This window comes from Globicephala melas, chromosome 16, assembly GCF_963455315.2.
Source record: "Globicephala melas chromosome 16, mGloMel1.2, whole genome shotgun sequence".
Classification (NCBI taxonomy): Eukaryota; Metazoa; Chordata; class Mammalia; order Artiodactyla; family Delphinidae; genus Globicephala; species Globicephala melas.
The window spans coordinates 58,459,375-58,485,158 of NC_083329.1; the positions used below are offsets into that span (position 1 = coordinate 58,459,375).

The following is a 25,784-nucleotide window of genomic DNA, read 5'->3' on the forward strand; positions in this document are numbered from 1 at the left end:
TTAATACTGCCCAGAAAATTAGCTCTATAAATCAAATTCATAATCCTCACTAACCTAAATAACTGCTTTTATTCTCCACTGCCCCAAAATGATTTGAAACACAATAGAAAAACTAGTTTTGCTCTATTCAGTATATTCAAAAGTCACTGCTTTTTTCTCCCTAATAAAGCGTGGTCACCATGCTTCAAGGAAAGAATCTGATTCTCAGGATGTGACTAATTTAGTCCTGAGTATGAGATGTGAGAATATCAAGAATTTAACATTAAGAGATGCTCATTTTCTCCTAAAAATAATCAATGGCAAATTTGCAATGAAGCTGCATTTTTACACTGGGAATTTCAATTAGTTACCAAAGTTTTTAAGAGCATGAATTTTAGACAATTTTGGAGATTTAAAACAGTCACTGAGAGGGCCACCTTAAATTCTTTCTGGAATAGAGCAAATTGTAAAGAATCATTTAAACACAATACATTTTAATGTCATATCTATTAAAAGCAAAAATGTCTGTGGGAACAAATATTTTGGTCTCTTAAGAATTTCTTTTGAAGGGCAGCGTTTGTTATGGAATTGACAGAATTCTGACATAAGCAACAAAAGAAGTATACTAACACCGGCTATAATATAAACAAATTCAATGAACAACTAGGACTAAGAAGCAATTTTGAGATATATTTATAAAGGGTAAAAATAGTCATAACTCTGGGGTCAACTACACTATGTACCATAAAGCTTTTTGTTAAACCTTGTCATGTAGGTCTAAGTACTCAGAATACACTCTGGGTATGAAATAGAAGAGGAAAAAACTGTACCCTCAATAAGTACTGTTCTCTGTAAAATCTCAAATTTGGGAACAAGAAAAGTCTCCACCAATCTCTTCTCTGTTTTGGTTGTTGTTGTTGTTCTTTTTTTTAAAGAGTGAATATAAAAAAGACCAGATCTAGTCATGTAGCTTTGGGGACAGCTGTCAGGGATCTGATACCCTCCTGCTCTGGTCCGTTTTACTGTAAAACTCTGATGAGTTCAGGTTTTAAATGAGAAAAACCATAGTGCCTTGGCACTCTGCCACATATACCAGAAGTCAGAAGGACAACCTAAAAGACTCCTTTTTACATGCTTTTCCAGGACCTGAAACACTTCTGAAATTTAATATAAAGTTAGACCTAAAGAACACTGAATAATACCGAGAACCACTGAGTTCCTCCCACAGACGATCAAGAGGAACTGTGGTAGGGAAAGCGAGCTTCTCCGTTCCCAGGCTCTTGAAAATTTTTAATTTGGGACTAAGGACCCCCTCTCATTCACTGCCCAAGCTACTCTCCCTTTTCCACTAACACCTCCCAACCCCACCCTTCTCACTCCAGCCCATTCCTGACCACATTTCTACCCTCAAGTCCGTGTTTTAAACAAAGATGTTTTTGGAAAGATAAATTGGGCCGTAGAACAAAATCTTATAAACTACATTTAACCTTGGAGAGAAAGTCATCTAGCCCTGAGCCTTCAGGCAAGCTACCCTCCCAGGCATCAGTTCCTCATCTCCAAGAATACCTTCTCAGTGCTTCCGTGCCACCTATGCACACACAATCAGTTATACCAACTAAAAGATCACTTGGATCAGAAGGGAAATGTCAATTCCTGTACCATGTTGGGCTTTTCTCCTTTGGCTGGGGGGGAGGATGAAATATTATATATACCTAAATTAACTATTTATCTCAAACTCCAAAAGATAAATCCTTTGTTGTATTAGCTGCATACTAGAATACTAAAACTAATACTGCATAATAGAATACTAAAAGACTCATAAAAAGCTCATATATAACCTTATTTTTTCAAAACTGAAATAAAAATCAACCCTTAAATCCTCAATGGTCTGCAGTAAGGGCAAGTTATTATAGGATTGCATGTTCTAACCAGTATTTCCTTCTTTGGTAGACTAGAGTAATCTGTGCAAGACATCTGAGTCACTCACTACATTTACCCACCACCAACCTAGGCCCACCGTGGGAGGAGACACACCACAGGGACGAATTCTGAATAATAGTATCTAATGACTCAAGTTGCAGTTACAGGAACACCTACATAGGGTTCAAAAATTCTTAGCAATGAAATGCTTTTTAAATTTTTTTCACTTCCTCTTTATTCTCAGCATGCGTCAAGATACAAGTAATATAAATACCAAAAAAAAGGGATTAAATATAGATTGCTAAATTTACAAAGGGTAAAATTAGAACTGTGTTTAAACCCCAAATTCTTTTGTCTCATAATGTATTCCCAGGAAAAATGCTAAAATAGTTTTTAATAATCATTATGATTGTTGATTTAGGAGGGGAAATTTTTTATTTTCAAAATAAAGTGAAGTGTTTAAAGTCAAAGTACTTATAAATTTGTAAATCTGCCATTTGAATGTAGGTATAAAACGTAAAATAATCAGCTATTGCATTGCCTCTTTAAAATCTTAACTTATTCGGCAAGATGTACTTTTACCAAGAATTTTTTCCACTTACTTTCTTCCCCCACTTTTCTAGAGGAACCATCACTTTCCAGGAGAAAACTGCACCAGTGGGGAAGCATGAAACAAGTATGGTAAGACAAAGTTAATTCTTTATTGGTAGGGGTGAGAGGAGGTAAAAGATATCGTATGTATTAAACAGAATGGGAACCCAGGGGTCACAGACAGACACAAGGTCTGATTAATTCACTGCTTACAGTTGAGCAATGAAAGATGCATAATGCTACTAAACTGAAAAATAACCAAACCCTAGTTACCAATTTCCATTTTCAGGGTAAAATTTTTTCTAAATATTCTTGCAACTAATAAAAACAATTACTCTTAGGGGGTAAGGGAGGTAGAGTGGATAGGGATGGGGATGAGAGTGAGCTGTGTCACACATATCCTTTTATAGCATTTTTTCAATATTTATTTATTTATTTGTTTATTTATTTGGTTGTGCCAGGTCTTAGTTGTGGCTCGCCGGCTCCTTAGTTGTGGCATGTGAACTCTTAGTTGCAGCATGCATATGAGATCTAGTTCCCTGACCAGGGATTGAACCAGGGCCTCCTGCATTGGGAGCACAGAGTCTTAACCACTGCGCCACCAGGGAAGTCCCTTTATAGCATTTTGATATTTGAATCAGGTAAATGTAAAACAAAAGCAAAATGAAGTTAAAAAATAAACATTTCTTGCTCATTCTGATGTCATTATGTACTTAAGCTTCTTTTAGCTGAACTAATTTTATTTATTTCCTTTCATTCTGATAGTTTTACAGCATCCTAACAGTCTGGTTCCTTCCAGATCAGCATAAAACTGAGAGAGCTATTAGACTGTACACAGTGGAGACCAGGTTTATATTTCCCTTGTATATGCCCCCAAATGCCTAATCTTCCTCCTGAAAAACTCAACTGACCACGGTTTTGGTTTTGGTTTTGGTTTTTAAAGAAGCAGCTCTCGGCACTTGCACAAAATAAAGCTCAGTCACACTTAGTTACTAATTGATGGATGACTTTTCCCTTCCAAAAATAGAGAAACAATAAGGTTGCAAGGCCCGCTTCTCTTTTTTACTATTTCTCATCTGCTAGAAGCAAAGAGAAGAGAATAAGGAAAGAGATTAGATTAGAGGAACATGAGATCATGGAGAACAACAGCTGATTCACAGCTTAGATAGCAGAACATGCAGTGAGCCAGGTACTGAAGTTAGGAAAAACTTTAGGTACACCTGACTTTTTTCCTTTTGATTTTTAATGCTAGGATTATTGTGAAGGACAGGTGCCCCATCTAGACTCTCTAGCCTACCCATTTTCATTATGGCTTAAAACCTCAATGATGCATCTCCAAAAGTCAAATTCCAGAGCCTGCAAAGGAAACTGGTAGGAGAGGCAAATACGAGATAGCAACAGCTGGAAGTTTCCTTTCCTAAGAGCAAGGTCCACTGGTAACTTAGGGGTCACCCAGCTACCTGGGGAAATCTGCCCCTCAAGTGAAGTCAGTGGGAACGACCAGACCAAAACAGTTCCCAGGAGACTGCTCAAAGAGAGGAAAGCACCCACCAAATATAGAAAGCCTGACATCCCATAGTAATGTCTTTCCTTTTGCTTTCCCCAAAGAAACAGCTCCACATGAGCCAAACAGTCTGCCCAGCACAGCCCCAGAGTCCCGTATTAAGTCAAATTCTGACGCATATTCAAGCACAGTGTTACACACCGGCACACGGAATGAGGCACGGCACACAGCACAAGAAAACCTCACAGACATGCTTTTTCTCTTTTTAAGCAAAAAAGAAACTAGAGGGCAAGAGAAAGCTTACCTTCTAAACGTGAGAAAAAGAATAAAACAAACAAGAGAACAAAAAAAAAGATGCATAAAGAAGTCATAACAGGGAAGTGAAAGTTATCAAATATGCAAAAGCAAAATTAAGTAAAATATCAAAGACGTTACATGATTTTACAATATGGATTTAAAATACAGTCTTAGAACTTGTTCAAGAACTTCATGCCTCTGAAAACAAATCCATAGTTAAGATAATCTGACTAATTTCTCCTCCACTCTTAATTTAACTTTCTGGTCAACAAAGAGAGACTGTTGATTTTAGCCCCAGCTTCGACCTTACCTTATAGGTGTCCTGGAGGACAAACAGAGCCCTACTGGGCACCCAGTGGAAATCATACTACAATATCCCCTCTGTAGTCTGCCACCAGCCTGCTGGGTGGCCCTGGAGATAGCATTTGGGTCCACATGGTGGGGGAAGCTGGATCCTGGAGACAATGTGTTCCCCCCACTGCCTGCATCTTAGGCTCCTACAAGGGAAGTGTAAACCCAAGTGTCTCTGTTCCCAATCACTAGACAAGAAGCAGACCAGAGCAGCAGCACCTCAAACCACCGCTGCTGGGCTCTAGGCGGAATCCACCAACCCTTCTGGAATTCAAGAGGAAATTCTAGACCAAGGGTAAAGGGACCCCTCAAACTAACGGACAAACGTGAAAACTAATATTTCAGTTAAGCTCTCTTTAGGGAAAACAGAATGATGAAGGGACACACCTAGAAATGTCAAGAGTTTCCTTTGTAGATTTCTCTGGGTCAAAAATTGGTTAAGAAAAGTTTTCCATAAAATTCAGTCATAGGCATATTCTGTATCTTACTTAGTCACCTAGCAACAACCACCCACATGAAAGGCAGGGCTCCCACCCAGGGGAGTATACACAACACCAGAATTCCTCCACCAGCCCAATCCATGAGACTCCAGCTTGAAGGAAAAGCTACATCCTAGCTTTCAACCAACATTCACCCTGCATACCTATTTGTTTGTTCTACCTCAGAGCAAAGGAAAAGTGCAAAAGCAGGAAGTAACCCATAACCCTTTATTTTACAAAAGTAAAGAAGAAAATACTGTCATAATATCTAAGTAGTCTTATGCTACACACAATTACAAGAAAAAATATGAGACAATCACATCCCCAGGAAGGGAAAATTGGGGATTTTGCTTATTTCTCCCCCAATAACACTTACCTTGCTGGCCCAGGCATCTTCGTCCCAAGAAGTGAGTTGTAATACACGAATGATCTCATTAATTTCAGCACTCATCTTTTCTACAGTAAAATTACGATTTTTCAAAGCTTCTTCAATTCCTTGGTTTTTTGAGTTTTTAGTTGTTACAAAAATCTTCATAGCTGTAAAAATAAACAAAAGATCAGAAACTAAGCCTGGAATTTAATCTTGCTGTATTACAATATTCACACAAGATGTTCCACACTGTGAACATGTTTTGGGCTTCTAAGGTCTTAAAAAAGAATATGAAAACAAACACTGCAAGTCTGCCATTGAAGTTCCAGTATCAGCAACCTTCACTGTTAAGAAAGCTCAAGGTACAAAACTTCACCACATCATGATCAGAAAACTAATTTAACATGCATATACTGAAGATCCACAGTCACAAAATATCCACTATCCTTCTAAATCAATTATCATCCCAGCCCTAACACTGGCCCCATCAAACACAAACCTAATGTGACGAGATAAAAACAGTCAGTAAAACTGTAACCAAAGAATGCCGCTTGACCCAATCCTAGTGGAAGATCCAAAAGTGTTGAGTTTATCTTCCATGATTTATCTTAACATATAGCAGGAACTATCTAACCCCTAAAAGTAAAGAAGAAAATAATAACGAAACACTAGAGAAGAGAATATCTTCTTATAAACTAACTAAAATTATAAAAACAAAGATTAATCAATGCTTTATTGACCCAGATTAGAAAGAAAGATTCTTCCCAACAACCTTTCTGCCATATGGAACAGTTGGTCTCAAAAACATATTTTTGAGAAGATTATAAGGCGCTATTTACAAATTTTTGTTTTCTAGTTCATGTAAGGGCTTTCTGAACTCTTACACTCACATCTCCTATTTTAGCTACTACTTGAAATTACAAAGCAGGAAGGCAGTAGCTGGCGATTACAGTGACATGCCTTATAAAATTCTGAAAATAAAGCTGCCCTCTGAGACTTAAACCAACTAACCCACAACTTGACAAAGATAACTTACATAAACCATGAGATGTCTGGTACATACTAGACACTCAATAAGTGCAACTCCCTTTTGCTAGTTGAGAGAGCAGCCACCATGTTTGCATTTCTGGGCTCTGCCCAATGGGAACGTGGTCCTAGTTGGTGTACACCACCTGCTCTTCAACGTAGAGAAGAGTTAAATATCTTCTAGGAAAGGGCTGTGGGTTCACTTCCTTACTATACAGTGCTCTATAATATCCATTCCAGCTCCTAATTGTTTTTTCTGAGTACAAATAAAGGTGTCAAAATCCATACATCCAAAACTAGAGTTTCTAGAGGAGAAAAGGGCCTGTTAGAACTTCAAGAGAACAGTATGAGGCAACAGGAGAGCAATTTCAAACAAAGAGCAAGAGAAGGAGAGCATGAGAGAAGATAAATACTGGTTCTTAGCTAATCAGCTGCATTTTTACTCAGGCTGAAAGACATGCAACTAAACAGCAAAAGAAAATAAACACCAGAGTTTAGAACATGTTAACATGTTTTTTTTCTGTAAGATAAAGTACAGACAGAAAATACCTGAAATGAGAACTGGCAGCAACTCTTTCACAGTGTTCATTGAGTTCACCAACATCACTCGGTGCTCCTGGTGAGTCAGTTCCTGCTGCCTCTCATCAATCATCTTGGCCATCTTAGTCATTCCTGGGCACAGGGAATAAATTGTGCAGAGTGAGCCGTGAAACAATCCAGAGTCTGGCTTTCTGAGCCTAAATCCATTATGAATTACTGTGAAAGTCCAAACTGACTGTCCACTTATTTAAACAACAGATACTATCACTGAACTCTAGCATTTATGATATAGAATTTTTCAGGACAGTTCTAAATTAATGCAACTTTATTCTTCTCATTAAAAGCAATTTATTAAATCCTAAATGTGACATAATTTTCACACATTTGACATAAATACATTCACAAATATTTTTTAAATGTTGCAATTAGTAAATATACCTTTGAAAAAAAATTCACAAGTGGGGGGAAAAATACTTTGCCTGGCTACCATACCAGCTTTCATGCCATGTACCTGGCCACTGAACCTATGTGTATAAGAATCTCATGTGAGCCTAGTACAGGCACACCTCAAAGATACTGCGGATTCAGTTCCAGACCACTGCAATAAAGTGAATATCATAATAAAACGAGTCACAGGCATGTTCTGGTTTCCCAGTGCATATAAAAGTTATGTCTACACTATACTGTAGTCTATTAAGTGTGAAAGAGCACTATGTCTAAAAAAACAATGTACATACCTTTATTTAAAAATACTTTATGCTAAAAAATGCCAACTATCATCTAAGCCTTCAATGAATCATAATCTTTTCAGTGGTAACATCAAAGATCAGTGATCACAGATCACCATAACAATATAATAATGAAAAAAATTTGAAATATTGTGAGAATTACCAAAATGGGGCACAGAGACATGAAGTGAACAAATGCTATTGGAAAAATGGCACCAATAGACTTGCTTGAGACAGGGTTGCCACAAACCTTCAATTTGTAAGAACGCAGTTATGTGTGAAGCACAAGAAAGTGAAGCAAGGTGTGCCTGGGCTAAGAAACTAGCGGCTGAAAAAAATCTTAAGAATTACAATAATGTGTTTTGTTTTCATCTTTAAATTTTTCTGTACTTTCCAACTTATCCAAAATAAGGATGTATCACTTTTATAATTAGAAACAAATAAAAATAATTATGGGAGCTTCCCTGGTGGCACAGTGGTTAAGAATCTGCCTGCCAATGCAGAGGACATGGGCTCGATCCCTGGTCTGGGAAGATCCCACATGTCACGATCAACAAAGTCCATGTGTCACAACTACTGAGACTGCGCTCTGGAGCTCGTGTGCCACAACTACTGAAGCCCGCGCCCCTAGAGCCCGAGCTCCGCAACAAGAGAAACCACTGCAGTGAGAAGCCTGCCCACCACAACAAAGAGTAGCCCCGCTCGCCGCAACTAAGAGCTCACGCACAGGAATGCAGCCAAAAATAAATAAATACAATAAATTTTAAAAATAATAATAATAATTATGGTGATGACAGCATTTGAAAGCATCTGGTGTTTTGGAGTTAGCATGCTAGCACTTTTTGCTACTTTGGTTATTATTCAAGGGTACTATGTGATTCTCTAACACTTTGGTTTTCCAACTGCTCTTAGAACTTCTTAAGCAGGTTCACAGATCGTCAAGGGGCACCCAGAGGGAGATGGAAAGGGTGGGGCTGCCTCTGCTTCATCCAGAGTAGCTCCATTTCTGTCTTTTATATGTTGGGATTCTGCAAAGATTTATTTTTTCATTATTTCATTAGATTTTTTTATTGAAGTATAGCTCATTTACAATATTAGTTTCAGGTATACAGCATAGTGATTCAGTATTTTACAGATTATACTCCATTAAAAGTTATTACAAGGTAATGGCTGTAATTCCCTGCTATACAATATATCCTTGTTGCTTGTCTATTTTATTTTTTAATTTGAGTATAGTTGCTTTACACTGCTGTGTCAGTTTCTGCATATATCCCCTCTTTTTTGGATTTTCTTCCCATTTAGGTCACCAGAGAGCACCGAGTTCCCTGTGCCATACAGTAGGTTCTCACTAGTTATCTACTTTATACATAGTAGTATATATATGTCAATCCCAATCTCCCAATTCATCTGCATAAGATTTCATTTGAAGAAATAAAATTTCTTCACAGTGCTAGGAGAAAGTTTAAAGGATACTGCTCTAAAGCCATTTCCCAGCGATTTTCAATGACAGCTCAGAGAAATTCTAAACTGCCTTAAGTTTACAGGATGACTGCACTGAAACCTCAAGGAAATACATTTTATGTAAGACAAAAGAATTTTATAAGATAATATGTGATTCTTAATACTAACAAATTAAACATCTGATATGTCTTGTCATTGGTCTAATTCATACTTTAAGGAGCCTCAAGTTCATGTTATATGTCTATAACACCAAAAGCTGGTATCTGTTCATGTATTTTGAATACTGAATTCTCAGATGACTACACAATCAGAGATTTAGCCACAGAAGTTCTTCTCTCCTTCTAGGTCTGATTATATTATGCAGGCTTGGGCAACGGCATGAATCCATAATAGTAGGCAGGCTAATTAGCAAGCTAAGAGGTCACACAGAGCTACAGGCCAGCTGGCAGACAGTGAAGGAATGCTGTATAATGTGGAATGAAGAGGTCAGGATTCAGGGTGGCCTTAAGCACTGCAGTAATAGGCAATTATTTCCTACATTCTCCAGCAACATTTGCAATGTCTAGTTTAGTTCATTAGACAGGGCCAGGATCTGTAGAAAGCAGATTCAGCTTTCAGAGACAATGATATCTCTTCAGTAGAAGCACAGAGTCAGCTCCATCAACAGAGTAAAGACAACTAAAAGTTCAATGCATCATTACCTATCTTCCACAAAAAAAGTAGGGAGGAGTACCCCTTTCCTCTTGATCAAACATGGACAATCCATAAAAAATTCTGCTATAAAAGTAGGATATGACTAACCTGGTCCAAGATTCTTTGTGTAAGTGACCAAATCTTCCATAGTTTCCACCACCTCTGCCACTGTAAGATATTCCAAAATTCCTTTGCAAACTCTAATAATTTTACGAACCTGAAAATATATTTCATAGTATTCAGTCAATTGAGTAAACGATAAGTAAAAAACACAGTCATTCAGATGTGTAGCTAGTCAACATTTTGTCATCCTAAACAATCCTCAATCCTCCATTATTATCTTTTAAGGCTGGGCTTTTTGTCTGGAAGAGGTCTGCATGGGCCTCAGGTTGTCTACCTCAGCCTCGTCGAAGGTGAGGAGCAGGTCTGATGTGCCGGAGAGGATGCCCCTTGATCCATCAATTAGATAATCTCGAGCAGGCACTGAGTAAGGGTCTGACTGAAGCATCTGGGCTGCCTGGACAAGCTTGGTGCAAGCATTCTCCACCCTGTGGGGAGGAACATGGAGTTAACTCACTGGCAGAACCAAGCAGAAGAATATCACATGCAAATGCAAAGAATGTAAATGGACATAAATTCACATTTTTTTCCTATATGGAAAATAGCCAAGACCAATTTATAATAGAACCTAAGTTTCCAGCTTTTAAAATTTACATTAAGGGCAGCACATTCTTTCATTCACTGCACTAAGCCCTTGTTCTTCATTATTTCCTGGCAACAAAAAATAATGAGAAAAAGTTTTGGACCTTTTACTTTAGGTTGCTGTATCTCTGTAACTCCTTTGTTTCCTTCCTATTCACCCTACATACACTGCCATTAAAAGACACTTACACAAAGAACTGATATCCCTGACAACAGTTTCAGATTCAACATCGGAAATAAAATACCAAAGCACTGTGTTAAGCGAAATTTAATAATCAGACAAACCAAAGGAATAGGAGGAAACACAAAGCAAAAGTATGAGGTAATGCATAAATTTTTCTTTCATCTAGCCAAATGGATTTGTTTGACAAACTGGACAGTTTGAAAACAACCCTATAAAACTATGCTGTTAATTAAAATGTCACTGGCATTAATAACTGAATCAGTTAGTAATAGTTTAATATAATATAGTTTAATAACACAGATGACCCGATCAGCCAAAGGTGTCTTTTTTTCGGGGGGGGGGGGGTCATTTAAAAAAGGAACCCGAAATGCATAAAGCAAGTATTCTCCTTGACCCTCTTGTACTACTAAAATGTATTCATTCATTCAATTATTCTTCTGTACAGAGCTGAAAAGGACCTAACAGATCATTTCCTCACATTCAGTAAATCCATTATGTTATCACTGAGTAACTTACATGCAACAAATTACTTTAAGTTAAAATATTTAGCCAAAATTACACATTCTTATTTGGAAACACAGAAAATGTCCCATGCAAATAAAAGCCCACTTCACAGCAAGTTATATCAAATGAAATAATATAAAAACTCAACAAGTATAACACAGTCTTGTTAAAAAATAGAATTAAACCAACATACTAATTTCAACTACATAAAAAGCATTGGGCTATGGACACTATAGGTATGTATATAAAGATGCAAAAAACACTATTCTAACTCTCAAGAAGCATACTTTGGTAATTCACAAACTTCAGAGCCATAAGGCAGCACATAATAAATATCAGCAAAGAGCAAGAGCTCACTGGCGTGGCTTTTGATCAGTCTTAGATGACTGGTTATTTTCTGTTCCTTTTAAATTTTTAAATTAAAATTAAAATTTAATTTGAAATTACATAACATATATATATATATATATATATACCCATACATATGACAAAATCATATACACATATATAAAACCCTGAGGCATACAGTGAAAATTTTTCTTCCCTCCACTATCTCCTAGGCATTCAAATTCCATCTACTTGCAGCCAATGTTATGTGTTTCCTCTGTATTCTTCAAAATAAAGACACTTTATGCACAAAGAAACAAAAACATAGGCTTCCACCATTTTTACACGAATAGGATCATACTATGCATACTCTCTGCATTCTGATTTTTTCACTTAATTTAACTTGGTGATGTTCTAGTAGAAGTACCCAAAGAGCCTCCTCATTGTTTTATACAGCTACATAACTAGTCCCTAATTTATTAGCATGCTGCAATGAATCACCTTGAATAAACATTTTTTTTTTTTTGGCCGTGCTGCATAGTTTGTGGGATCTTAGTTTCCCGACCAGGGATTGAACCCGGGCCCCGGCAGTGAAAGCCCCCAAGTCCTAACCACTGGACCACCAGGGAATTCCCAATAAATATCTTTTTTTTTTTTTTTTTTTTTTGGTACGCGGGTCTCTCACTGTTGTGGCCTCTCCCGTTGCGGAGCACAGGCTCCGGACGCGCAGGCTCAGCGGCCATGGCTCACGGGCCCAGCCGCTCCGCGGCATGTGGGATCCTCCCGGACCGGGGCACGAACCCATGTCCCCTGCATCAGCAGGCAGACTCCCAACCACAGAGCCACCAGGGAAGCCCAATAAATATCATTTTTAAATGTGTATATCTGTAGGATACTATCTAGAAATGGAACTGCTGAGTCATAGGTATGGACATTAATAATTTTGACAAACGTTGCCATATTGCCATCCACAGAAGTTATCAATTTACACTCCCACCACAGTGGATGACACAGTGGATCTGTTTCCTCACAGATTCAACAACTCAATGTATAATCAGACTTATGTATCTTTACCAATATGATAGACCAAAATTGATTTCGATATAGTTTGAGGTGAAAGTTATATAATATACAATTAGTAATTTTAAAGGGTATAATTTTCTGTGTGCTTGAAAAGAATGAGTTTGCTCTAATTTTTAGGTGAAATATTTCACATATTCCATCAGCTCAAGCTTGTTAATTGTGCTGTTCAAATCTTCTATATCCTTGCTGATTCTTTTGGTCTGTTTTATCTATCAATTACTGAGTGATAAAATCTTGCACCATAACAACAGATTTGTCCATATCCCCTTGCAGCTGTTTTTGTTTTTTATATATTGAGGCTAACTTATTAGGTACATATAAATTTACAATTATTATATCCTTCTTGTAATCTGAACCTATTTATCATTATGTGATACCTCTTTATATCTCCAATAATGTTTGTTGCTGATATTAATATTGTAAACCAGCTTTCTTTGACTATTTTATTTGACTGGTATATAACTTTCTAACTCTCAGTATCCTTATATTTTAGATGTGTCTTTATAACTACATATATACATATAAGTACACAGTTTTAATCCAGGTTAGCAACTTTTAACTTAATAACTTAGCTCATTTAAATTTATTATTATTGATATATTGGGGGGGCGGATTGAGAGTCTTTTTCTATATTTTTCTATTCCCTTTACTATTTTATAGGTCATATACTTTATGTTTTATTACTTTTGTGGTTCATTAAATAGTTTAGCATGCATACTTGGCATGGTAACAATCTAAAATGAGTCAATAAAGACTTCGTTGGTGGCACAGTGGTTAAGACCCTGCCTGCCAATGCAGGGGACACGGGTTTGAGCCCTGGTCTGGGAAGATCCCACATGCCGTGGAGCAACTAAGCCCATGCACCATGACTACTGAGCCTACGCTCTAGAATTTGCGTGCCACAACTACTGAATCCCACACACCTAGAGCCTGTGCTCCACAACAAGAGAAGCCACCACAATGAGAAGCCCACACGCCGCAACTAGAGAAAGCCCATGCACAGCAACAAAGACCCAACGTAGCCAAAAATAAATTAACTTTAAAAATAAATAAATAAAATGAGTCAATAATTGTACTTCCTCCCCAAACAACAGAATGATCTTAACATACTTAATTCCCAATCACCCCTTTCCTGACCTTTATGCTATTGTTTTCAAGTTTTGTTTCATGTTTATGTTATTGTTTTCAGGTACAAAATGCTGTATCTTTTTTTTTTTTTTTTTGCGGTACGCGGGCCTCTCACTGTTGTGGCCTCTCCCGTTGCGGAGCACAGGCTCCAGACGCGCAGGCTCAGTGGCCATGGCTCACGGGCCCAGCCGCTCCGTAGCATGTGGGATCTTCCCGGACCGGGGCACAAACCCACGTCCCCTGCATCGGCAGGCGGACTCCCAACCACTGCGCCACCAGGGAAGCCCTGTATCTTTTACTTTCAACTTTTAAATCTTGTTAGGCATTACATTATTGTATAAGTCAAAGTTTGTTTATATTTACCAACAAACTGTCCAATATGTTGGCTAATCATTCCCTCTTGTATCTCAGGCATTATACCTGGAATCATCTGACTATTGTCTGAAGGACATTCTTTAGCACTTCCTCTAGTAAGTCTGCTGGTGACAAAATGTATCCATTTTGGTTTGTTTGAAAATGCCTACTTTGTCCTCATCCTTCAAAGATTACTTCAGTAGTACAGAATTCTGGTTGACAATTATTTTATCAGCACATTGAAGGTATTACCTCACTATAATTTGACAACAGAACCAGAAAGACATGTAACAGAAGCAGAGGTTGGAGTGATGTGGGCTATAAGCCAAGGAATTCAGACAGCTTCTAGTGGCTGGAAAAGGCAAAGAAATGGATCCATTCCTAGAATCTCCAGAAGGAACACAACTCTGCTAACTCATTCTGGGCTTCAGACCTCCAGAATTGTAAGATAAAACATTTATATTGTGTTTGTTACAAGAGTAATATGACACTGGCATCCAACTGAAATTTACCAGGCATACAAAAAGGCATGAAAATACCACCCATAACAAAGAGGAAAAAACAATCATTCAAAACCAACCCAGAAATGACACAGAGGACAGAATTAGTAGACAAGAACATTAAAATAGTTCCTATAACTGTATTCTATGTGTTCAAAAGCTAAAGGAAAGACTGAGTAGATAAATGAAAGATATAAAAAATATGGAAATAGAACAACTAGAGATACAAAAATACACTGGATAGATTACTAACAGATAAGATATTGCATGAAGAAGATTATTGAAACTGAAGTGCCAGCAATGAAAATTACCTAAAATGGGAGAAAACAAAACTTAAAAGAAAATGAACAGAGCATCAGTGAGCTGTGGCACAGCTCCAAGCAGCCTAATATGTGTGCAATTGAAGTCCCCAAAGGACAGAAAAGGGGACAGAAAATAATATTTGAAGAAATAATGGCCACAATTTTTATAAACTTAATTAAAACTTAATTAAACTTAATTAAAGCCCCAAGTCCAAAAAGCTCAATAAAACCCAAGCACAAAAAATACCAAGGGAATTACAACAAGGTACATCATAATGAAGGTACTTAAAACCAATAATGAAGAGAAAATATTAAAAGCAGCCAGAGAAAAATGAGACACTTTATATTACAGAGGAACAAAGATAAGAGTAACAACAGACTTCTCACTGGAAACAATGCAACCCAGAGAACAGTAGAGCAAAGTACTGAAGAACTTTGAGTAGACCCAAAGAAAATATTTCAAAAATTAGGGCAAAATAAAGACTTTTTCAGTATGTAAGGGTTAAAAGAATTCATCACCCAGCAGATCTGAGCTATAAGAAAGTTTAAAGGAAGTCCTTCAGGAAGAAAGAAAATTATACCAGATAGAAGTTTGGATTTACAGAAACAAATGAAGAGCACAAAATGGTAAATATGTGCATCAATATATAAACACATTTTTTCTTATTGTTTAAATCTTTAAAAGATAACTGACTGACTAAAAGCAAGAACTTTTTTAAAACACAAAGTTAATAAAAAGTAAATCTGATTCTGCTGACTAGTTAGACAATGAGAACTGGTTTTGCGAAGGACTGTGGCAGATGTTTTCCACAAATTAAATGAGCTAAATTTACAGAGAAACATATTTAAGATGTGTATATAACACACAACAGGGCAGAAAACACATGCTTTGCAACTAAACTTATGATTTAAAAATATTTAAATGAAAACTTTAAAATATCCAAGGTATTCAAAAATATTCAAGTGTTTCGAAAGTCTTTTAGGGATGTCAGCCACTTATTAAAGAGCACTGGCCTCATGCTTCAAGATATTTTTTTACAGCCATTCCCTCTAGCTGAAACCTCTCTCTCTCTCTCTCTCCTCTTTTGCTTGACTAACCCCTACTCATTCTTTTAGGTACCATTTTTAAATGACTGTTCCTTCATGAAACCATCCTATAAGTCTATAAGTACCTTTCTTATGTGCTCCCATGAGACATAAACCCTCCCAGTTTTGTTTTTGCTATCTCCCACAAGAATGTAAGTTCAGCAAGGTCAAGGACCCTATATATCCTATATTCACAGAGTAGAATCCCTGACACATAATAAATGCTCAATAAACATTTATTGAATGAATGAATGGATTTTCACCAAGTACAGGAGATCATGAAACCATCTGGCCATAGAAATCATTAACTTTAAAAGGTCACAAACTTAATTTTATTTCCAGGTAACATGAACCTTGATGAAATTATAGCAAACAAACATAAGCACCACAGAATGCAACTACACCTATTTGAAAGGATACAGTTACTGCACAAGTGTTTCAAATTTGGAAAAAGCAAAAAATAAATGAAAGGAATAACCATCATGGAGAAAGGAAAGAAGAAAAAAAAAAGATGAAATGGAAAAGCTTTACAGGAATCAATTTGATTCTCCACTAATGGTTCCCTTGTGTGGTAAAATGATAGGGCCAAAACAGACACTACACCCTTTCCTTTTACCTACAATGAGACATCTGATCTGTACATTAAAATTTAATGGCATTCATAAAGCCAAACAAATCCCACCATGACTAACCAGTAGGCAGAAACAGGAAAGAGTCTGTCTTGTCTGTGGAAAATGAGATTTTATTTAAACATTCAAGCTGCCTGACTTCTTAAAGAGATCTTCTACTTTTTAATACAAATCTGAATTTTTAAAAAGCATTTTAGAGGATGACAGTAGGGATAAGGTCCATTTCCTAAATAATTATAGATCTTGACTATATACTAATAATATTGATTTAGCTACTTTAAATCAATCAACTAGCACATTTTAAGGCTTCTCTCTGCCTCTGAGTCTTCAACCTAAATTAATAGGAAGCTCTTATGCTTTAGATCAATGGACCAATGACAGCCTCACAGGACCCACTCATAACCCTCTAATCCATTCTTCACAGAATTACTACATGATATAAACCCACACAATTTAAGAGATGGAAAGGTTCCAAACTACTCAGTTCCATGTGATTTCAATTATCACTAATCAAGACGCTTTAACTTATGCTGAATTTTTTATTTAAGAAAAATAAAAGGATAACAGATCTAGAGATTATAAAGATTCATTGCCACAAGACATTTTTAAAGGTTCTTCTAGACTGCATCCAGAAGTGAGAATCTTAAATTCCTTTAGTTTAATTTTTTCATAAATTTGTTCATTTAACATACTGAAGACCTACTACTTGCTACACAAGTCCTAGAACTAGATTTGCAGGGGGTGGGGGTGGGCACACTGTGCGGCTTGCGGGACTCTTAGTTCCCCAACCAGGGATTGAACCCAGGCCCACAGCAGTGAAAGTGCCGAGTCCTAACCACTGGACCACCAGGGAACTCCCTAGACTTTTTTTAAGTCCCTACTTTTAAGGGGTTACCACCTTGGTAGGACAAGACATACATATAAACAAATACAAATTAGTATTTAAAAGTATGCCCAGCACATGCTGAGGGGACACAAAAGTGGAAGTAGTCATTTTTACCTAAGAGATTAGGACAGTTGTGATAGAGAAGGTGAAGACAACACTGCTTCTGCCCTCAGAAGTTCAGTACTACTTATAATGATGATTCTCCTCACAGCATCTCTGAGTTGTTTTTCCAATGGAATAACATTCTCTCCGCTCCCCCCACCTCTCTCCTCCCTCTCTCTCTCTCTCTCTCTCTCTCTCTCTCTCTCTCTCACACACACACACACACACACACACACACACACACACACACGAACACATGCATGCACACACACAGTCAAGAGTCCTTTCTGTGAACAATAACATGTATTTGCAATAGACCTGGTTTGACTAGGGAGGGCAGTTCACTATCACAAAGGACAGGTAACTTCCTCACCCTGAAGCCAAACAATCTCAATCGGCTTCTGTCAAAATCAGTTATCATGGGCTTCCCTAGTGGCGCAGTGGTTGAGAGTCCGCCTGCCGATACAGGGGACGCGGGTTCGTGCCCTGGTCCGGGAGGATCCCACATGCCATGGAGCAGCTGGGCCCGTGAGCCATGGCCGCTGGGCCTGCACGTCCGGAGCCTGTGCTCCGCAACGGGAGAGGCCACAACAGTGAGAGGCCCGCATACCGCAAAAAAAAAAAAAATCAGTTATCATATCCCAGCTCACTGATTTAGATGAGGAAGGGAGAGAGACAGCTTTGGACAAAATAATACAGGCAGACCTTGGAGATACTGAGGGTTTGGTTCCAGCCCACAGAAATAAAGCAAATATCACAATAAAGTGAGACACACAAATGTTTTGTGTGCATATAAACACATATAAAAGTTATGTCTACACTCCACTGTAGTCTATAAATGTTATGCATATAAAAGTTATGTTTACACTCTACTGTAAATATATAAAAGTTATTTTTACACTCCACTGTAGTCTATTAAGAATGCAATAGCATTATGCCTAAGGAAAACAATGTATATATCTTAATTTTAAAATACTTTATTGCTAAAAAATGCTAACCATCATCTGACAGTGTAGGGTTCCTACAAACCTTCAATTTGTGAAAAATGCAGTATCTGCAAAGCACAATAAAGTTAAGTGCAATGAAACAAGGTATGCCTCCTTAAAGGAGAGAGTCTGATGGGCCTATTTAGACATATACTGCTGTATAACTTTAAATCAAAAAGCTCTCTAAAACATTCAACAAGTTAAACTTTCACCCCACCCCCAAAAAACATGTTGGGGGGTGGGGTGGAAACTACCCCATACCAAATTCACTGTTTTAATAAAACCTGACCTTAGACAGTATAGCCATTTAGATTATAAACACTATCACAAAAAATGCATTCTGCTTACTAAAGACTGCAGTGCTATGGAGCAGAACACCTGAAAATCTGACATCATGGAAGTCAGATTACCCTGGAGCACATCCAAGGAAGCAGGTGTTTACCGCTTGGGACCTGTCCTTTCAAGAGAGAGAGCTGGTCAGACCATAAGCATATCCAATCACAAAAAGCACAGACAACACTTGGTAGATAGGAAGGAAACAGGTGGGAGGAAGAAAGAACACAGTCAGCTGGTGGGTGAGGCTTTCCGCCACTGTGGCCATGGCACCCAGCATGTCCATTTCCAACCAGGCTGGCCCTGGCATAATTATCTGGCAGGCAAAATCGACTGGCCGGGCTATTCCTGCTGTCTTCTTAACCCATGTTGAGACTCTCCTTCCCTTCCCAACTGGGCAGGGTCTCTGAGAGATCAAGAAAGGCCCATATTACTTCCAAGTTTGAGAAGCCCATCATATTTAAAAATGAAGAAATGCCAAAACAAGGTCATAAACATGGTGGTATATTTAAGTCGTTACATTGAATAATTTTAATTGCACGATAAACATCTTCTTTTAAGAATCCCTCTCTTCCTCTATGACTACACGTATACCATTTGAAGAAAATACTGAAGTCCAGGCCCTTCATAAATATAAGGCCTGGGTGAGAGGCCAGGGGTTGGGGGTAAGGGGCAGGCCCTCAAACACTCTGCTTTCCCACATTTAGAACCTAACTGCAGATCAGTAAAAATAACTGCTGATGACTCAAAGATTCTCCCTTCGCTATGTATTCAAGCATTTAAACTGTTAACCTGAAGAATGAGCTCTAATGAAATTCCAGGTATTAGCAAGTGATAATGCAGTCTTTCTAGTATCCCTCAAATAGGACGTATGGCCTCTAGTTGTATACCTCTATACAACTCATTCCATCCCCGTATATTTTAGTGCATATACATATGATTTTAAAACTGATAATAATATATGTAAAGATTTCAAAAGACTCAGGGAGATGTGTGAAAATAAAGTATTCTTTTATATACTAGCCATTTGGCACTAATCTTACTTTAAAATAGCAAAAAGCAGAGTCATTCCGTGGCTTCCCAGTACCAGCCAATACGCTTTGCTCCTGGCACTGCCATTTTGAGAAAGGTCAAGGAGTCTTGGCCATTAGTCATTCAGAAACCTGAGTGAAGGCTACAAGCAGTTAGTTTTTAGGAGGAAGTTAGGAACACTGAGTACAATGACAAACTTTAATCTAGTTCAAGTAGCAAGTGCCCAGCACCAACTCACCCCTGTGTATACTGTGTGGTAACACTATAACATCCTGTTCCAACCCTGTGCTCCTAGATTTAAAGATCCTACAGGCCTCATCCACAAATTATTCCTTTCCCTGACCTAACTCAGTGACAGTACCAGACACTGCATGTGTACACCCAAAACTAAACTTAAAAACCACAATGAGTCATACTGAAAACATTCAAAACCCTTTAACAGCAACACCACACTCTTTTTGCTAGAACATGTACATTGAGATAACAAAGCTAAAACACACATAAACATCAAAGGCTCACTAAATTCTTTTATTTCAGATGAGATTAGGAGGGTATGTAGCCAGTTTCAACTTCCCTTCAAACAAAACAGGATTCTGCCAGAGCCCAGATATAACTGAAAGGGAAGCAGCATGTCGGGGATGGGAAGGTTCGAAGTGTCACTGCTGCCCAAGCTACATCCTCCTCAAGTCTTGCTGGCAGCTTATGAGTCACAACCTTTGAATCCTATAAAGCCTGAATGACTAGTCCTAGTCTTTCTCCCCACCTTCTTTCACCCCTTGTTCAAATCTAGCATCTGTGAAGGGAGAAGAGATTCTGATCCTGCAAGGTTCAATCAAGAACTCTGCTACCTACAGGTCTATCAGCTCCTCTGGTCCTTCCTCCAACTCATGCTGTGGTTACAGCAGAAACAGATAAACATATAAGCAAGTGCGTCTTGCAGATACTAGTAGTTTTCAAATGTATGTTGATGCTGTCGTGATGAATAAAATAAAAATCTATTTTAAAACATTACAAATTCATTGTGACTTTTATTCTTATACATTCTTAATCAACTAATAATAAAGAGTCTCACCATTATTATTTGAAGTTCCTTATGCTGAAAAAAGTTGATAATCACTGTTCTACAGCGGAATGTAATGAATGAGCTAGAGGTGTAAATACCTAAACACAAAGTGAAGTGGAATAGACACACAATGAGAGAATATTTTTACTTATGAGGAAAACTGACAAAAACTAGGATGTGGTTTAAAAAAAAAAAAGAACAAAATCTGGAGATAAAAGTCAACAGTAGGCTAAACAGCAGTCAACAATCATCCTAAAAAAAGATAATAAAAAAATAATTAACAGAATTTAGGATCCAAGAGAATCATAAGCTTGTAACCACTTATAATATTGCTTTGAAATATATAAAGTTAAAACTGACAATTATGAGGAAAACTGACAAATCTACAATTATTATAGATTTCAACAGACCTCAATCATAAACAGTTTATGATTTATAGCAAGACTATAGAAGTCTGATCAATAATACTTATATGTTGACCTAATTGATAAAAAGAGAACCCTATACCCAAGCAGAAGAGAATACACTTTCTTTTTAAGCACACACAGTAGTACACTTACCAACACTGACCACTTATTATGTCACAGAATAATTTCGAAGAATTGATCACATACCAACCAAGACTTCTGGGCACAAAGCAATTAAATTAGAAATATAACAATTAAAAGATATAAGCATACCGCATTTTATTGCACTTCACTTCACTGCACTTAGCAGATACTGTGTTTTTTACAAATGAGAAGGTTTGTGGCCCCTGTGTTGAGCAAGACTACAGGCATCGTTTTCCCAACATCATTTGCTCACTTCATGTCTCTGTGTCACATTTTGGTAATTCTCACAATATTTCAAAATATTTCATTGTTATGATATTTGTCATGGTGATCTGTGATGTTATTACTGTGATTGTTTTGGCATTTTTTAGCAATAAAATATTTTTAAATTAAGGTATGTACATTGTTTTTTTAGACACATGCTATTGCACACTTAACAGACTACAGTGTAGTATAAAAAACTTTTATATGCACTGGGAAACCAAAAAATTCATGTGACTTGTTTTATTGCGAATATTATGGTAATCTGGAACTGAACACACAACATCTCTGAAATATGCCTGTAGTAGAAAGAATCTTTAAATGTACTACTAAATAATGTACATGGGTAAGAGGAATTCACAACAAAATTACAAAATATTTAGGGCTGAACAACTATTAAAGTACCTACACAGCTGTTTCTAAACTTGTAATCAGAGCAAAATTGAGAGCCCAAAATATTATATTTATTTAAAAACAAGAAATACTAAAAGATAGAAATATTGAAAATAAGATATTCAAATAATGAACCTAACAAAATAAATAATGAACCTAAGAACAGAATTTAATGAAATAGATCTTTGGGGAAAAAACTAATAAAACATAAATCTCCCATAAGAGTGATAAGAAAAAAAAAAGGTAGAAATAGATAATACTGAACAAAAAAGGTTAGAGGAAATGCATAATTTCTTAGAAAAGTATCAGATTATCAGAGTTGACTCAAAATGAATTTAAAACCTGAATTAGATAATAAAAGGAATCTGAAAGAGTAATCAAATTTCTTCCTCTAAAGGACACCAGACCCAAGAAAGTTTTAGATACAAGTTTTGCCCAACTTTCAAGGACAGACAATCCTTTTCTTATATAAAATGTTTCAAAGACTAGAAATCTTATTTTATGAAACTAAAATAACCTTGATAACAGAATAAGAAACAAAATAAGAAAATTATAGATCAAGACCCCTCATGAACAAAGAAGCAAAATCTTTTTAAAATATTAAAGTAGAATTTAGCACTGTATATTCTTTTCTAAATCACTACTACATAGGGTTTATCTTAGAAATGCATAGATGGGGGAACTCGACGCTTTGACTGCTGGGGCCCGGGGTTCGATCCCTGGTAGGGGAACTAAGATCCTGCAAGCTGTGTAATGTGGCTGAAAAAAAAAAAGAAAGAAAGAAATGCATAGACGGTTCACCATCAGAACAGTTGATACTTATGGAGTAGACCAGAGACCATCTTATAGAGGAAAGGATAAAAACTGCATGATTATCTCAACAGATACAGAAAAAGTATTAAATGAAAACAAGCAATCAGATTTTTTTTAACAAGGTCTTACTACAGGAGACAATAAATGAGAGGAAATTTTTCTATGAAAAAGCTTAAAAAGTAACTGAGTTTATTTTGAGAAAATGACTGAGAAAAAAAGATTGAGAAGCTCAAGAAGAAAGCTAATTTTCACCAAATATCTTTTTTTTTCAGGTACTTTCACATACATTATCTCACTCATTTAAGCCTCACAATAACTATTACATTATGAGAAGAGATTCTTACAAGGAAGGGTGAGAAAGAGTCTTAGCATACTGGATTGAGTACAAGCCTGGTGTCAGATAGTTTAGGGTTTGACTCTTACCTCTGCCGTTTATGTACTAGGTAACTTTCAACAAGTTACTGTGAGCTTCTCTGACTCTCAGCTTCCTCAACTGCAAGACGAGGTGCATTAAAAAACACAGTATAGGGCTTCCCTGGTGGCGCAGTGGTTGAGAGTCCGCCTGCCGATGCAGGGGACACAGGTTCGTGCCCCGGGAAGATCCCACATGCCGCGGAGCGGCTGGGCCTGTGAGCCATGGCCGCTGAGCCTGCGTGTCCGGAGCCTGTGCTCCGCAACGGGAGAGGCCACAACAGTGAGAGGCCCTAGTACCACACACACACACACACACACACACACACACACACAAAAACCACAGTATAAAGTACCCAGCTCATAAAAGGTACTCAAGAAATAGAGCTATTTTTACAAGGCTCTTTTGCTTCTATTAAGGAAAGAACAAGAAAGATTTTAAATAGAGGTAAGAAAAAAAAACTTAAACCTTGAGAACTTCTTAATTTGAGATTGGACCTATATAGTCAAGGTAATCATTAAGGGAATACTAGTGTCTAATTACTTTGAGTGTTTCTGTTTGTATTTGCAGGGTAGGGTTGGGGCAGCCAACGGCCTCAATTCATCTATAAAATAAAGCAGTTGGATTAAATAATCTCTATGATTCTTTTTAACTTTAAAATATTATGACTTTAACTTCTTTATAGCTTAAGGAGGTGTAAGACACTGCAGTACATCACAAATTACATACATAAAATTCCTTCTTTGGAAATACTCAGGAAAACTGTAAATCGTTATCCTCTACGAGTAGTATAAAGTTAGTAGTGCCTGGAAAGAGAGTGGTGGACCACCTGACTTCTTGGAAGTCAGATTATGGAAAGAACATGGACTTGGAAGCCACGAGACCACCAACAGGAAACATGTTCTGCCACTTACATGCTGAGCAAACTTGGGTGAGTTAAAGTTTGTCAAACCTCAGTTTTCTTATCCGTAAGATGAATGTATTAATACCTTGAAGTTGATGTTCTCAGAATTACATGAGAAAATAAAAATATGTAAGTACCTCTCCCAATAATACATACTCAATAAATGTGAGTTCCCTCGGCCCCTTGAGTTCCCTTCAATCATGTGACTGATCACTCTGTTGACAATGGAAACCAAAGTATTACATGTTTAAAGTATTATTTGCTTACTTCTTAATCATGAAGTGTATACAAATTAAAATAAGGGTTAAATCCCTGCCAAGTTGTTTAGAACTCTTCCACAAGTTAATAAAATACCCAGAGTTCATTATTGAAAAGACTCAAAACTTAAATCACTTTTGCTTGAGAAAGTCTGTGAAAAATAGTAGTACTCAACTATGTTTAATGTGGCAAGTTCAAAGGTGAACTATTTAAAGTTTGAGTGCTTGCTCTAGGTCAAAAATGCAACAAGTCAGCTGACAGATGTGAATGATTATCTCATAGTTACTTGGTCATCTATGTTAAGTAACAAAAATCTTCTCTTAAAGTAGCAATGGAAGGATCACTAAAAACTCAAAGTTTAAAAAACAAAAAATAGGGCTTCCCTGGTGGCGCAGTGGTTGAGAGTCCGCCTGCCGATGCAGGGGACACGGGTTCGTGCCCTGGTCCGGGAAGATCCCACATGCCGCAGAGCAGCTGGGCCCGTGAGCCATGGCCGCTGAGCCTACGCGTCCGGAGCCTGTGCTCCGCAACGGGAGAGGCCACAACAGTGAGAGGCCCGTGTACCGCAAAAATAAATAAATAAATAAATAAAAATAAAAAACTAAAAAACAAAAATTAGAATCACACATTAGCCCCAGAGAAGCACAGTGCATTGAGTGGTATGCTCAAAGAATTAATATTTTATTTATTTATTTATTTATTTTTGGCTGTGCTGGGTCTTCGTTTCTGTGCGAGGGCTTTCTCTAGTTGTGGCAAGCGGGGGCCACTCTTCATCGTGGTGCGCGGGCCTCTCACTATCGCGGCCTCTCTTGTTGCGGAGCACAGGCTCCAGACACGCAGGCTCAGTAGTTGTGGCTCATGGGTCTAGTTGCTCCGCGGCATGTGGGATCTTCCCAGACCAGGGCTCGAACCCATGTTCCCTGCATTAGCAGGCAGATTCTCAACCAGTGCGCCACCAGGGAAGCCCAAAAATTAATACTTTAAAAAGATATTCTGGGGCTTCCCTGGTGGCGTAGTGGTTGAGAGTCCGCCTGCCGATGCAGGGGACACAG

General features: G+C 37.6%; 1 protein-coding gene across 2 annotated transcripts in view; it reads right to left on the bottom strand.

Moving 5' to 3' along the window:
* VCL (vinculin) overlaps positions 1 to 25,784 on the bottom strand; it is a 99,600-nt gene that overhangs the window by 33,503 nt on the left and 40,313 nt on the right. For both annotated transcript variants that reach the window (XM_030862673.2, XM_030862675.2), the window contains exons 3-6: positions 10,337 to 10,487; positions 10,048 to 10,156; positions 7,067 to 7,189; positions 5,498 to 5,658 (exon numbers count right to left, since the gene is read on the bottom strand). In XM_030862673.2, the coding sequence (XP_030718533.2) occupies positions 5,498 to 5,658; positions 7,067 to 7,189; positions 10,048 to 10,156; positions 10,337 to 10,487 (544 nt within the window). The remainder of the gene's footprint in view (positions 1 to 5,497; positions 5,659 to 7,066; positions 7,190 to 10,047; positions 10,157 to 10,336; positions 10,488 to 25,784) is intronic.